The sequence below is a fragment of the Hippocampus comes genome, unplaced genomic scaffold (genome assembly GCF_001891065.2).
Source record: "Hippocampus comes isolate QL1 unplaced genomic scaffold, H_comes_QL1_v1.1 scaffold55, whole genome shotgun sequence".
In the NCBI taxonomy this organism is placed as follows: Eukaryota; Metazoa; Chordata; class Actinopteri; order Syngnathiformes; family Syngnathidae; genus Hippocampus; species Hippocampus comes.
Genome location: NW_017806170.1, coordinates 414312 through 427390, shown reverse-complemented (window position 1 = coordinate 427390; position 13079 = coordinate 414312). Strand labels below are relative to the sequence as shown.

Genomic DNA, 13079 nt, shown 5'->3' with positions numbered 1-13079 from the left:
ATTATTTGTTTTTCTTTTAAGTAAATTTAGCCTACTTTTGCTAAAAGAGAAAATATGGACTAGTGATAGTGCCTTGAATAATATCGGCTTCTTTCATTCATGTTATGGGTATTTTTTTACAAAGGAAATTTTTTTGTGCCTGTTGAAAATTTAAGTTTACTGACATAGCCATAAAAAATGTTGCTTTATTTATCTGACCGTATTGGAATGTATTTGTTAGGTTTTCAGTCAATTAAATTTGATTCAATAAACAATATGTAGTCATTTTTAAAATTTTCAATGAACATTCGATCAGTCCGGCCCTCGGCTTGCAGCAAAATTTTTTATCTGGCCTTCCGTCCATTTGACTTTGACACCCCTGCCTTACAACATGCCCAAATGACCGTTTCGAGAGGAGGAACGCCATCGTTTGAGTGCAGTTAATCATCCTCCTGCTAATCAACGTTCAAAGTCAACCCTTGAGTGCCATTTGGCTGCGTCGGGCTGCGCCGGACTCCAGCGGGGCAAAGTTTGCAAAATGCCAACATTAGGGAGGCAAATGTCAAATTCATTCGGGCATCGATTCTTGCATAGCTTAACATTTTGCAAAAGAGCGGACGCTGCAATTACACTGAGGGGGAAAAAAAAAACCAATTCAGTGTGGTCACACTGAAATCGGTCGGAATGATTCGGCACCGAGATCCCTTCGGTAGTTCTCATACGGTATTCATTACGATCGGACGTGGTCAACCACCGTGCCATGGCACCCTTAAGTGTGAAAAGATGTCAACTGCTGTCAACAGAAAAGTTTGTGTCTCAACTTAAAAAAATTTCTCGTTCCGAAATTTCTTCCAGAACATATTAATTCCGCAAGTTAATGTATCACTGTAAAGGTCTCCCTCTCATATAAATGCAAAATCTTCCCTGTCATCGACGTCTGGTCTCTTTTGCAGTTAAATGTTTCTGGCCACAACACGAGAAGTGCGTGTACTGGTGCTGATGTCAAAAGAAAAGCGAGTGGACCAATGACTTCTTCAAATGACATTGGGATGGTTTTCCCCAGTTTCCTTGCAGGCTATGTTTGATGAAGGACGTTCGAAAGCAAGAGAGAGGCATTGGGCAATGAGCAGCTATCGTCAGGACATACGGGCACCCACTCCTTGTATGACCACCAAAAGGAGGACCCTCTTTTACCTTCAGCTTGGGCCCACACTTGAGCCATACGCATGGACCGTTCGGGTTGTTTGTTTTTGTTTTTGTTTTGTTCCTCAGTCTGCCTCCCTGAGTCCATCATCATCCTTTGTGCCTATTGAGTCACAATCCTGAGCCAACCTGCTGGAATCAAATGGGCGGTCAGGACAGCAGCAGCAACATGTTCACAGTGACAGGAGCCTTGGTCGTGCCCGGGAGGAATAGCGTGCGCCAAAAAGCATCAGGCTTTTGGCAGATCAATCAAGAAGGGAAATGGTGGAAATGGATAAAGCTGCGGTTCAAGTGTGCGATGTTAACGAGAAGTGAAATTCGGGCAATAGAGCAGCTTTGCAGAAAAGAGTACATCCGACCGGTCGCGACTGATGCCGAGGACAGGTCGCGACAAAGTCACAAAGCAGGTTTAATTGCAGAGACGCTACGGTATTCGTGATGGTCACAATTTTAAATTCTAATCAAATTTTTAGCACAGTCGCGTTGATCTGAACACAGTTGGAACGCCTCGTGTGGAGGGAGCCCCGGTTGCAGTCAAGCGGCGCTCTCCATGACGCGTCAATAAATGATTGTTCTGTTCTTAAAATTGGATTTGTACTCCCATCCCTAATTAAAAAAAAAAAAAGGATTCTTGTGGATTGAAAATCACATGCAGAATAGATGGATGATTCGACTCAAACTGAGGGGACTGACATTGGAGTTTAAAATTGTATTAGTATATCGTGTGCAGCACCGAAACACATTTGAGTGTCAGATTATTCGATTCTTCTTATATTAACTTGATTTGTCAATGACTTTCAGTGCAGGGAGGCCAAGTGTCACATGATCAGAAGTATTGCGGTTTAAAGACAAAAATGGCTTGGTATGCAAATGTTTGATGCGTTTCATCATGGCAGCAGCAAAGCAAAGCTTGGCGACGTAGAAAAAAAACAAAACACGGCATGGTTTTGCATCAGAGAAAATGTGCAGGGAATAGACGATCATCTACTCTGGGGAATGAAGGTGCTGTTCTTACTGCATGAAGCTTTCTGAGACGGTGCTGCTGGTGGCAGTTGCTGGGCCTGCCTGCTGGTCTTCTTGGGCTTGCGACTCCAGCCGTGCCCTTTTCGTCGTCGTCTTCTCCTCTGCAGGGAGCCTCCAGCCACTGGAGGGTCAAACCCTGAGACGCAAAGCAGAAATATGAGTTGGGATATTTGTCACGAGGTGGACAAAAGTAGTGGTTTCCCCCCCGGCTCTATAAACCGCATCACTTTCTGAGCCCATGCAAATCTGTCAAACTCCATGTGGCAAAGTCGTTAATATTCACTCAGAATGGTAAAACAGTCCATTCACTGTCAAAACCAAAATCCACAAAATACACGCTAATTATATTTAGTTATTGTTCAAACAAATTGATGTCATGTAGGCCAAATGCTAAAAACAATATTTCTTTTAAACTTCCACAGGGCAAGTCTGTGGCATTATGGGGAAAAAAGTTTTTAGCATTTTGCTTTAAAAAAAAAAAAAGGGAACCGTGGGGGGCAGGCTTGGGAAATGAAACTGAGATTTAGCAGCCAACACAACTGCAGGTCAAACAAAACACGGCATGGTTTTGCATCAGAGAAAATGTGCAGGGAATAGACGATCATCTACTCTGGGGAATGAAGGTGCTGTTCTTACTGCATGAAGCTTTCTGAGACGGTGCTGCTGGTGGCAGTTGCTGGGCCTGCCTGCTGGTCTTCTTGGGCTTGCGACTCCAGCCGTGCCCTTTTCGTCGTCGTCTTCTCCTCTGCAGGGAGCCTCCAGCCACTGGAGGGTCAAACCCTGAGACGCAAAGCAGAAATATGAGTTGGGATATTTGTCACGAGGTGGACAAAAGTAGTGGTTTCCCCCCCGGCTCTATAAACCGCATCACTTTCTGAGCCCATGCAAATCTGTCAAACTCCATGTGGCAAAGTCGTTAATATTCACTCAGAATGGTAAAACAGTCCATTCACTGTCAAAACCAAAATCCACAAAATACACGCTAATTATATTTAGTTATTGTTCAAACAAATTGATGTCATGTAGGCCAAATGCTAAAAACAATATTTCTTTTAAACTTCCACAGGGCAAGTCTGTGGCATTATGGGGAAAAAAGTTTTTAGCATTTTGCTTTAAAAAAAAAAAAAGGGTAGCGTGGGGGGCAGGCTTGGAGAATGGAAACTGAGATTTAGCAGCCAACACAACTGCAGGTCACTAGCGATGTTTTCTGTCAGAAGATGAGGGAAGCCCCTCCACCGTTCCGCTCACAGCCACCCCGAGATATGCGGCGATTCCGTTTCATCTCAGAGATTAATCGGTTTTAAAAAAAACAAACGCATGGACTCATTAAAACCCCCGTAGCTGGTGGCAGTGGGAGCACTTATTTTAAAAAAAGACGTTTTTTGTTTTCCCTGTCATCATGTCCACTCTTCTCTAATGGGTTCATTTCGCTGTCTGTTTACTCAGTTTCGACCCATTTCAGAAATACATTGGCTGGACTATGATCTGGCTTTCCAGATGACTGGAAATGTACCTGAGCAAAGTAGGCCTATAGGGTTCCTGGAATGGTAATTGTAGCCTTGAATGAGCAGTTCTACCTGTTCTCACTTGCTGTGTGGAGGAAGGAAGAGACATTTCTGCTTGTCTATAGGAGGACACCCTCGGGCCAGAAGTGCACAACAACTCTCTGTGTTCTACCAGGCTTCGTTTGTCAGTTCTTTCTGGAGACACTGCAATGTCAGAAACATACAAGGTGAATATTCATCAAGGGTGGGGGGTGGGGGGGGGGGTACAGACTAAGACAGTAAATAAACACCTCCCTTATTAAATACCCTCCCCCCCAAAAAATATGGTGTGACTTCACACTACCGTTTGCATGCGAAGATTATGGAGTTAACTGCTGGGCCCATTTGTGCTCTCTTGTTGACCAAAATAGCGACAACTACTGAAGCGTGCCGCTCGGATGAATTCAGTGATGGTGTTTTAGGGGAACAATGACTTTATTGTGAATATGCATTGCTTTAGTCGCCTCAACCTCTCAAACATAAACAAGACGACGAAAGTGCTTTTGATGGCAAAAATAGTCCTTTCCTTACAGACGTACAACTATGAGACACGAGCAGTGGCTTTTTCACATGGTGCCCCCTCGTTCCCTGCATTCTCACAGCATGACACATACTGTGTTTATACCCGACATATGCAGTAGACCCAGCACACTCGCGGTTTTGCGTAAGCAGACTTTTATATTCGCTGACTCTTTTCAATTTATTTAAAAATACGGTCAGTGTTTTTTAATCAAAAATAATTTGTAAATCCTGACTACATTTGTGGTAGTGCTATCGGACTTCAAGACTCACCTGTTCGTCTCCTCTTGTGGGACACGAGAGGCAGCAAGTCGTGTCGGGTGAGGACCCTGAGGAGCTGCAGAAGTGGCTCCAGGTTGCCTTCACTAATATACCCTCGCCTCTCCAGCTCAAGCAACAGCTCAAGTCCGCTCCTGGGCTTGAACCAGGCCACCATAGGCTGGGGGAAGCCTTGCGACTGCAAGCGCTTCCAGGCCGCCAGGAGCTTGGGACTCGGGGCCTCGCCGGGGTTGAGCGGGTTGTCTTCTTCAGGCTTCACCGTCCAGCCGGCGGGGTCCATGGGGTGAACGGGGGCGCAGGTTTCACTCAGGAGGAAAGAAAGCACGTCGATATCGGCGTCTGTCAGTTGTGAGCCGACAACTTTGAAGACCTCGTGGAGGGACAGCAACCCGTAAAATTTGAGGCACTGGGTTTCATCCCAGTCAAGTGAGCGCCTCAGCGAGCAGCTGGCCATCTCGACGTCACGCAGCCACTTTAATATGTTACCTGTGTCAAGACAATGAAGTGGGGGAATGCATATCGAGTATAAGTCACCACTGAATTTCAATTTGAAAATCAGTTCATGTAGCATGCGGTACCTGAAAATTCAAAAGTACAGTAACGACGCGTTTACATTCCACCACTGATACATCACGAAATCATGGCTTTAAACAGGTGTCTTAACAAGCTAGCTGAACCAACAAGCTAACTGTGTTCCAGGAAGAGATAGCCTGACATTCACCGAAAAATGCCTCCCTCTTATTGTTTTTGTTGTATTAAATTCACCTTTCTGAAGTATTTCCCCTGTGAAACAAAAAAAGTAGTGGTGGGTCGTTCGTCAGGTGAACACCTTCGGTGGAATTCCCGGCGTTGAGAAATGACACCAAGCCTGCGAGGGGAAACACAAACATTACAATAGTCTTTAAACAGCAGACGTATACTTACTACTTACTACAGTAGAAATAACTAATAACACAAGATTTATCGAGTATATATCTCAATATTGCACTTACAAGCGTGAGTTTCAGTTATCACGGGACCATAACGGTGAGAGCTACGTTGTGCTAATTATACAGGTCTTCATAAGAATGGACTATAGTCGATAAGCACGCCTTTCCGGGCTCATGAAGCTATATAAATTAAACTGTCATTGCGTTGACAGGACGATATTTTAACAGACAACAGAGGAAAAACAACTCACGCCCTTTAAATAGACAGCGTGACAACTTCCTTACGTTGAGAAACTGGCCAATCACAACTCGAGTTCTGCTCAGAGACGACGCATTTTATGGCTGGTTTGGTGTCAGATTTTTACCGTCATCCAACAGTTGTGAAGCGGGAAGAAAAATTAATAGCTGATCCCGGGTCGGTAATTGAGATATATTGTTTCGCAGGACCAATCTGATCTGGTATCAGGGTATTCACCGTCTTCTCACGTGTAAAACAGAGTGACAATTCCAAGGCTGATCTCAAATCGGTTGTTCTATGAGGACGCCGCTTCTTATTGTGGCTGGTCTGGTATCAGTTGATAATCAGTGTCTCTCTGTGAAGTGGAAGAGGCAGATTTGATCGGTAATCTCAGGTCTGCATGTGAATTTTAAATGTTAATACACCTTCCTTTCTGTTTTAACCTGCAATGTACACACATTTATGAACATGATGAAACACATTTATTTTAAACAACACTAAGTAATAAGAAGCAGACGTAAATCTGCAAGGCCTGTCAAATTCCTGAACGCAAAACGATGCTCAGAAACTGTCCAATCATGGTTTGAGTTTTTTGCACAGCACCTCCCATCGCTTCCCCAAAAGAGAATAGCCGATCTCAGGTCAGTTAACACATTTATATTGCCGCAGACCATAGATTGATGGTCTTGTGTCAGTTTTTATCCATATCGCCACAGTAAACAAGAAATAAATCTCCCAAAGCTGATTTCAGATCTGTTTGGACCAAGTGCTCTGTTGTGTGGTTTTCCAACCAGATCGTCGGGATAAACACGTCACTTCCGTCAACACCCGGAGATAACCCGGATTTCTTCGATTGTGTGTGAGTTTATTTTTGTTGCAATTACTTATCTAAACCTCACTTTTATCCGTCTGTTAGGGTGAACCTCCAGTGCAGTTGACCAGTTTCTAACTGTTGTCTACGCATTTGAAACAAAGACGAAGAAGCCACTGGTAGAAAAATAAGTGACACGTCGTGAATGTCTTTCGCTGTTGTCGTAGCTAGTTCACCCCTGTTAAAGCAATGTTGTTTTTTGACGTGTCGGACTCGCTGAATATGTGTCTGACTCATATTTTCCAGTGGAGAAACATCAATGTTTCCACGGTTGTCCACCATCAACCACATTAATGATCCACTGTTAGATGTTCAATAACCAAGTTAAAATAAAAACCGAACAGACCGTTTTTGTAAAGTGACGTTTTTGAAGCATGTCTCGTCTAATGTTAGCAATTTCTCGTTTTAGGGTTAAAGAAAATTAGTAGATGCAGGTTCCAAAGGGTGAGAACTGCCAGGTGGACATGGAGAGCAAAGCTGGAGATGTTTTTGGTGCTGAGGATGCTCGTCTGACGGGCACGACTGGTGCAACTGGGATCCTTGCTAAGTAAGACGTTTAGTATCAGGCCTGCGCAAAGAATTTAAACGTAAACTTTCCATGATGTGTCCATCCTCAGGCTAGGCCTCCCTAAAGGCTTTTCAGCCAACGTGGCCAAAGAGTGGCTGGACCGGCGGCGGGTGTCCATCCGGCCATGGGCCAGTTTTGCAGACCAGCGCAAATTCTCCAAGCCGCGCAACTTCGGCGAGATGTGTCAGCGCGTGGTGAAGAATGTGGACACGTACAACAGCAACTACACTTTCATCTTCCTTGGACTCATCCTCTACTGCATGTAAGCAAAATTTCAGTTCTTGGATGATATGTCTACACTACCCGTGTGTGAACGAGCATTTTTTTAATGTTTTTATTAAACAGAAGATTATTTCATGGCCGTGTTTATTTCTGTTGTGTGATGATGGATATCGGGAATGTTTTCATTTGTCTTCAGAATCAGCTCTCCCATGTTACTGATAGCGTTGGCCGTGTTCGTTGGTGCCTTCTACATCATCCACCTTAAATCGCTAGAGTCCAAGCTGGTGATCCTTGGTAAGTATTCGGGCCTGACTGATCAATTGGCCGACCGATCTCACCGGCCAATATTAACTCTCCTTCCCAATTTTTTTTTTCTTCTCCCATCACTAAAGTTAAAGAAATATGAAAAAGGCCAAAGGCAAGGCTCCACATAAATCTGTAATTTTGTATGCCTTTGTTTTTAGTCTGCACAATTGTTTTTATTTTTCAGGCAAGGAGCTGACTGTCCCGCACCAGATGAGCCTGGCCGGAGGAATCTCCTTACCAGTCTTCTGGTTGGCTGGAGCCGGAGCCGCTGTCTTTTGGGTTCTGGGTGAGTCCGTTATTTAAACACACTTCTTTCCACCGATAAACTGCCTCATATTCCTTCACTGATGTGTGCACGTGACAATACAGTAGTCTATATTTTGTAGAGTAATCCTCCCTCCATTGCAGCGGTTAGGTTCCAGACCTCCCCTGCAACAAGAAAAATACGTTATATAGAAATACCCTTTTTAAATATTCAGTACAGTATATGTTTTAAAGTTTTTTTCGAAGGGGATTAGACATTCATAATCTTTGAAAGATAGGATAAACTGATATACGTGTGCATTTTCATTATTTCAAACATAAACCATGTTCTACAAAATAGTATGAACCCATCTAGTGGTCGATTTTAGAATTACATCCAAAATAAACAGGAAGCAGAACAAAATAGATTAAGAACAATACTCGAAATAAGGGGACCTCGAATCCCAAACCCTAGATGGAGAGGGCTGAAGGGGGAACGGGGGGGGGGGGATTATTGTATAACACTGAAGACACAAAAAAGCTCACAAGATATATTTTTTTCAAATTTTCCTCTCTTGCCTCCTCCAACCGTGCTTGTCATTTACGTTTTTTCTGCGCCTTTGAGCCTGACATTCACCCAGACCGAGTTACAACCATGAGTTGTTGAATGCACCACATTGACTAGATAAATGCTGACAAAGTCATCCTGAAGGGCGTTTTTGGTAAAACAGAGGACCATTTCATCTCGACTTGTTTTTATTATTCCCCCCCAAAGGTGCGACCTTGTTTGTGATTGGCAGTCACGCTGCATTCCGAGAGCTGGAAAACTCCGAGATGGAAGAGCTGCTCATGGAGTCCGTGTGATATACGTAACCTTGGTTTCAACGCATTGCTGTTACACACGTATGATCTTAATCATCGTTTTACGGTGCATTCAAGTACATGATCATGAAATGCCAAATTTGACTTCTTTTATACACGGACGCATCTTATGTCACCATATTGTATTGTATTGATGCACCTCTGAATGCTACTAAAGTGCAAGTTTTGAACATATTGAATCCTATATTGATTCTGCAGTAATAAAATCGCCTTTTTTTTCATTTGATTTGAGCTTGTGACATAATGCTGCCGGGTGACATATTTTGACATTTCATGTTTTCATCGGGTCATATTTCAAGTGTATGTGATAAATAAAATTCTTCCATACAAGCAGAACAAAAATCTCTTGGTTTATTGGCTGACCTCTCCTCAAGCACAACATGTTATAAATATGGAATTTTGGACAAACCTGCATCTCCAAGGCATGCTGTTCAAGGTCAAAGTTTAGCATCCTAGATACTAAATGTGACGGACTGGAAATTTCTCACTCAGGTTCAACTCCATTTTCTCTAAAAACAAACCAAAACATTTACTTTTATTTCACTTTCTTTGCTCAGGTTGCTAACCTTTAGCAAACAGGCCTCACCCTCTACCCAAAATCAGTCTAACTTGAAACGTCTCATACGGTTTTCAATTCAATCTGTTGTAAAACAAAACAAATCTATCATTTACTCTATTTGACTTTCTCTGCTCACGTTGCTATCCGTGAGCAGACAGGTCACAGCCCTCACCTCAAATCATTCAAATTGACTTGAAATTTCTCACTGGTTCACCTCAATTTGCACTAGAGAAAAATAGCCTCACATCAATAACAACATCACAGTAATGTGGACCTTGCTTGAAATTTCACTCACAGATGCAATTGAATCTACAAAACAACCCCAGGGAAATTGGGAAAAAAATTATCGCGCAAGTAATGTGTGCAGGTGAATTTTGAGTAAAATGCGTCTTTAGTTTTCTCACTATATTCCATGTTTGCAGCGGGAAGGGACATTTGCTCTTATCTTCCATCTCGAGCTCTTGACTCCAAACGTGGCATCACCTCCCCGCGCTCACCCTCACCACCCCTCTTATGACCTGTGTGATCCGTGCTCCAGAGGACCCCCATCGCTCAGGTTACCATGGCAATGACCTTGGAAACCACCACCCCCAAACCCCCTCTCTCATGTGTCTCTCACCCACGCTGTCTTATTCACTGCAGTAAAGGCGAGGATCGATATTCTATTAAATGGAGTGTGGTTGAAGGTGTGGGAGGGAATGAGGGGGTGGGGTGAGTGAATTCACACTGCAGTGAGATGTGGAGGAAAAATACGGGCCGACAGAAAGCGAGTGTGTACTAAAGATGTTTGGATGATTGTTAAATGTTCTTTTTAAAACTGATGTGAATCGTATGAGCCTTTGCTTTTGCTTTATTATGCTGAGACAAAAGCGATGTGCAATGTTGGAAGTCACACTAGGTGGCAGCCTAGTCTTATCGTCACACATTTTAAAAAAATCATCGCTTGAAATTACACATTATTAGAGACATGCATATTGAGTGTGTATATATATATATATATATATATATATAAGAACACACACACACACACACACACACACACACACACAAACACTTACCCAGGGAAAACCCACACAGGAATGGGGAGAACATCCAAACTCCACACAGGAAGGCCGGAGCCGCGGCTTGAACGGTGGAACTCTGTACTGTGAGGCAGACCTGCTAGCCAGTCGACTACCGTGTTGCTTGCATTTGTACATGGCATTCTAATTTGTTTGACGGCAACTGTTTCGGTCCTTACCCCTTGGGGGCTGGTTGAACCATCCTGGGTGTCTCCTCGACCCGATGGCCCCCGGGTGTAGGCCCTTCCTCAGTGCGCTGGCACAGCACATCCGTAACATTACAGCAGATGGCAAACATGAATGTGAGCCAGTGTTCAATCACTGCTACATTTCCATAGGCATGCTTATAGGATTGAATTGCTTGTGCTAGGACATCAGAAGACCTGCGCAGACCTGTCCCAATGGGCGGACCATAGGCCTACTTGAGGCATGGACCTCTAAAAAGAAACTTCAAAAATTATTGGTATTATTTGATTTTATCACAGTAGCTGCAGTATTTTGTGTTCCAAGTATTAATGATGAGTTTTTGGCTGTTTGTGGGACTGCTGGCCCCAATTCCCACAAATAGCAGGAGTCGACTGTAGGGTAAATAAGTTGATTGGATAGAGTGGTTAACAAGTGTTCTTAAACTCGCTGATTGGTGATTGGCTCCGAAGTTTTGATTGTGTAAAGTTGTCGCTTCGTATTATGCCAATTATGGAACCCAAACTTACAAAATTTTAACCTGATAAGATTTAATGTGAATTAAAAAAAAAAAGTTCTTGAACCAGGAGGGGCTATACCACCAATCAGGCTTTTCCGGGGAAAAATTGCTCAACTTTTGCCAGCCAATCAGCAATCAAGAAATACTGTTGTCTGTTCTTTTGCATTTTATATATATATATATATATATATTTTTTCCAAAGAAAAAGCCATAGTCAACATGAGGTTGTATTAAATGTTTCTAGATGTTTTATTGGTGTTGCTTTCATTTCTTTGACACACGTTTGTTCTTAACAAGTAGCCTTTGTTTGGATTCTTTTCAATTGATCTTGAACGACAACCTTAAGGCAGTCAGCCTGAGACCGCACACATGCGGACCAGGACTGTCATCTTCATCCTCACACATGATCATCATCATCATCATCATCTCCACCATAGCGCACACCGACAGCAGTGGCGCCCATTTTGAAACGGAATGGGCCAAAAGAATTGGATTAATAAAATGGGTTGTTTTCTTATTTCGTTTTTTTCCCCCCGAACATTTCCCATCTTTTATTGTATGGGTGTCATTTTAAATTCAGTATAGAATTATATAGATTTCCTAGAGCACACAGAAAGATTGGTGATGTGACGGTGGGTGGGTGGGTGGCGGTTTCATAGTAAGAACAAGAACAATGCTGTCACACAGTGTACACAAACGAGAGACAAGAAGAGGGGGTTGGGGGGGAGACTGGAGTGTGGGGGTTGGGGTGCCAAGGTATGCCCTCTACCCCTCCGTGATAATAATAATAGAATTTAAAAAAAACAAAACAAAAAAAACAGTGAAACAGTCCCCCTACCTGACATATTAAAAAAAAATTAACACAACAACAACACTGTGGCGCAGGTGGGAGTCAGTCAGTGTGATGGCTATTTGTGTGTGTATGAGGGGGTGGGATGGGGGTGGGGTAGATTGGAGGGACATGGGAGAGCAGGGTGGCCCTTTTTCAGCCGAATCGGCTCCTTGGAATCTACATAAGACAATATGCAGCTGCCGTTTGGTAGATATTATTATTGTTATTATTATTATTATTATACTGGTTTATGTACACAGCAGTGAAAGAACACATGCAAAGACTATCATATGGGAGGGGGCAGTGACGAGGGCAAGGGAGGGGTGGAGTGTATGTCGAAAGTTGTAAAGGTGCTTTTGCTGTTTTGAATCTTTGGGGCAGTTGGGATGAAAATTGCTTCAAAGCATTTTTTTTCTTGGGTGGGGGAAGGGGAAGGTGATTTGGAGGTGGTGAAGTAAGTGGAAGAAGATGAGGGAGGAGGGAAGGGAAGGGGAATGTTTTGGGGCGATGAGGAACAAGATGCTCCAACGATCAATAATAAGTCTCCTTCTCCACCCAACCTGCATGAGAGAAAATGACAAGGACAGCACACACACACACTTCGTCGTTACTTCAGTTGCAAGAAAAGGACAAAGGCAAAACAAACACAACAAAAATACAGTAATGCTAAACTATTTGAATAAAAAAAATCAAGGAACAATAAAAATTAGCTCATTATTTTACTAGATGATGAGTTTATACAAGAAAAAAAATCTGAGAAAATATGGAATATTCAAACAGAATCAAACAATATTTACATAATAACATAACCCCCAAAAAGTAAAAGGGTGCAAAATTAATCAAATTAACATTTAATTTATGGAGATGAAAACTAAATAAAACAACTCAAAAAAGAAGCATAAACTAAATCAATTGAATAAATAAAAGAAAAATCAAGTAAACTTAATTAGAAGAAAAACACAAAGTAAAAAATGTCATTACAAACAATAAAATAAAGTGGATGACTGAAATGAAAAAAAAAAATATAAAAAAAAAATACTAGGAGGAAATAATATCCACCCAAAATGTAAAACATAGAAACTGAATCAAAAATAAAGTACAGAACATAAAGTTCAAAT

At 42.5% G+C, this 13079-nt stretch overlaps 3 protein-coding genes and 1 long non-coding RNA gene across 10 annotated transcripts in view; 1 reads left to right on the top strand and 3 right to left on the bottom strand.

Annotated features, from left to right (window-relative positions):
- The window catches only part of dedd1 (death effector domain-containing 1), an 11577-nt gene extending 5755 nt beyond the window's left edge, over positions 1-5822 (bottom strand). Inside the window, exons 1-5 of one of the 2 annotated variants that reach the window (XM_019896128.1) lie at positions 5728-5822; positions 5313-5415; positions 4542-5033; positions 3783-3914; positions 2842-2985 (exon numbers count right to left, since the gene is read on the bottom strand). In XM_019896128.1, coding sequence (XP_019751687.1) covers positions 2842-2985; positions 3783-3914; positions 4542-5001 — 736 coding nt within the window. In that variant the 5' untranslated portion in view covers positions 5002-5033; positions 5313-5415; positions 5728-5822. The other variant, XM_019896127.1, reaches the window with a different exon arrangement.
- Positions 1220-2305, bottom strand: LOC109531691 (uncharacterized). Its single transcript, XR_002171228.1, has 2 exons — positions 2198-2305; positions 1220-1314 (listed from the first exon to the last, which is right to left on the bottom strand). It is a non-coding gene; the product is annotated as an uncharacterized LOC109531691 (long non-coding RNA).
- Positions 5823-6374: 552 nt separating the features above from the next.
- rabac1 (Rab acceptor 1 (prenylated)) lies at positions 6375-9139 on the top strand. 3 transcript variants are annotated; one of them, XM_019896131.1, is made up of 7 exons: positions 6375-6571; positions 6631-6704; positions 6995-7132; positions 7203-7415; positions 7572-7669; positions 7866-7967; positions 8700-9139. In XM_019896131.1, exons 3-7 carry the CDS (start codon positions 7014-7016, stop codon positions 8786-8788), a joined length of 621 nt encoding a protein of 206 aa, XP_019751690.1. In that variant the 5' UTR covers positions 6375-6571; positions 6631-6704; positions 6995-7013; the 3' UTR covers positions 8789-9139. The 3 variants fall into 3 exon arrangements, with proteins under 3 accessions (XP_019751690.1, XP_019751689.1, XP_019751688.1); XM_019896130.1 differs by lacking the exon at positions 6631-6704; XM_019896129.1 differs by lacking the exon at positions 6375-6571 and having other exon boundaries at positions 6578-6704.
- A 2210-nt stretch (positions 9140-11349) lies between these two features.
- atp1a3b (ATPase Na+/K+ transporting subunit alpha 3b) overlaps positions 11350-13079 on the bottom strand; it is a 28102-nt gene continuing 26372 nt past the window's right edge. For all 4 annotated transcript variants that reach the window (XM_019896112.1, XM_019896114.1, XM_019896110.1 and 1 more), the window contains exon 22: positions 11350-12521. In XM_019896112.1, coding sequence (XP_019751671.1) covers positions 12493-12521 — 29 coding nt within the window. In that variant the 3' untranslated portion in view covers positions 11350-12492. The remainder of the gene's footprint in view (positions 12522-13079) is intronic.

What these genes read in the sequence shown, in the direction of transcription:
- rabac1 (XM_019896130.1), top strand. Translation starts at nt 7,014, where the DNA reads ATGCAGGTTCCAAAGGGTGAGAACTGCCAGGTGGACATGGAGAGCAAA. An exon ending in GCAACTGGGATCCTTGCTAA is followed by an intron (nt 7,133 to 7,202) that starts GTAAGACGTTTA and finishes GTCCATCCTCAG; the next exon opens with GCTAGGCCTCCCTAAAGGCT. An exon ending in GTCCAAGCTGGTGATCCTTG is followed by an intron (nt 7,670 to 7,865) that starts GTAAGTATTCGG and finishes TTTATTTTTCAG; the next exon opens with GCAAGGAGCTGACTGTCCCG.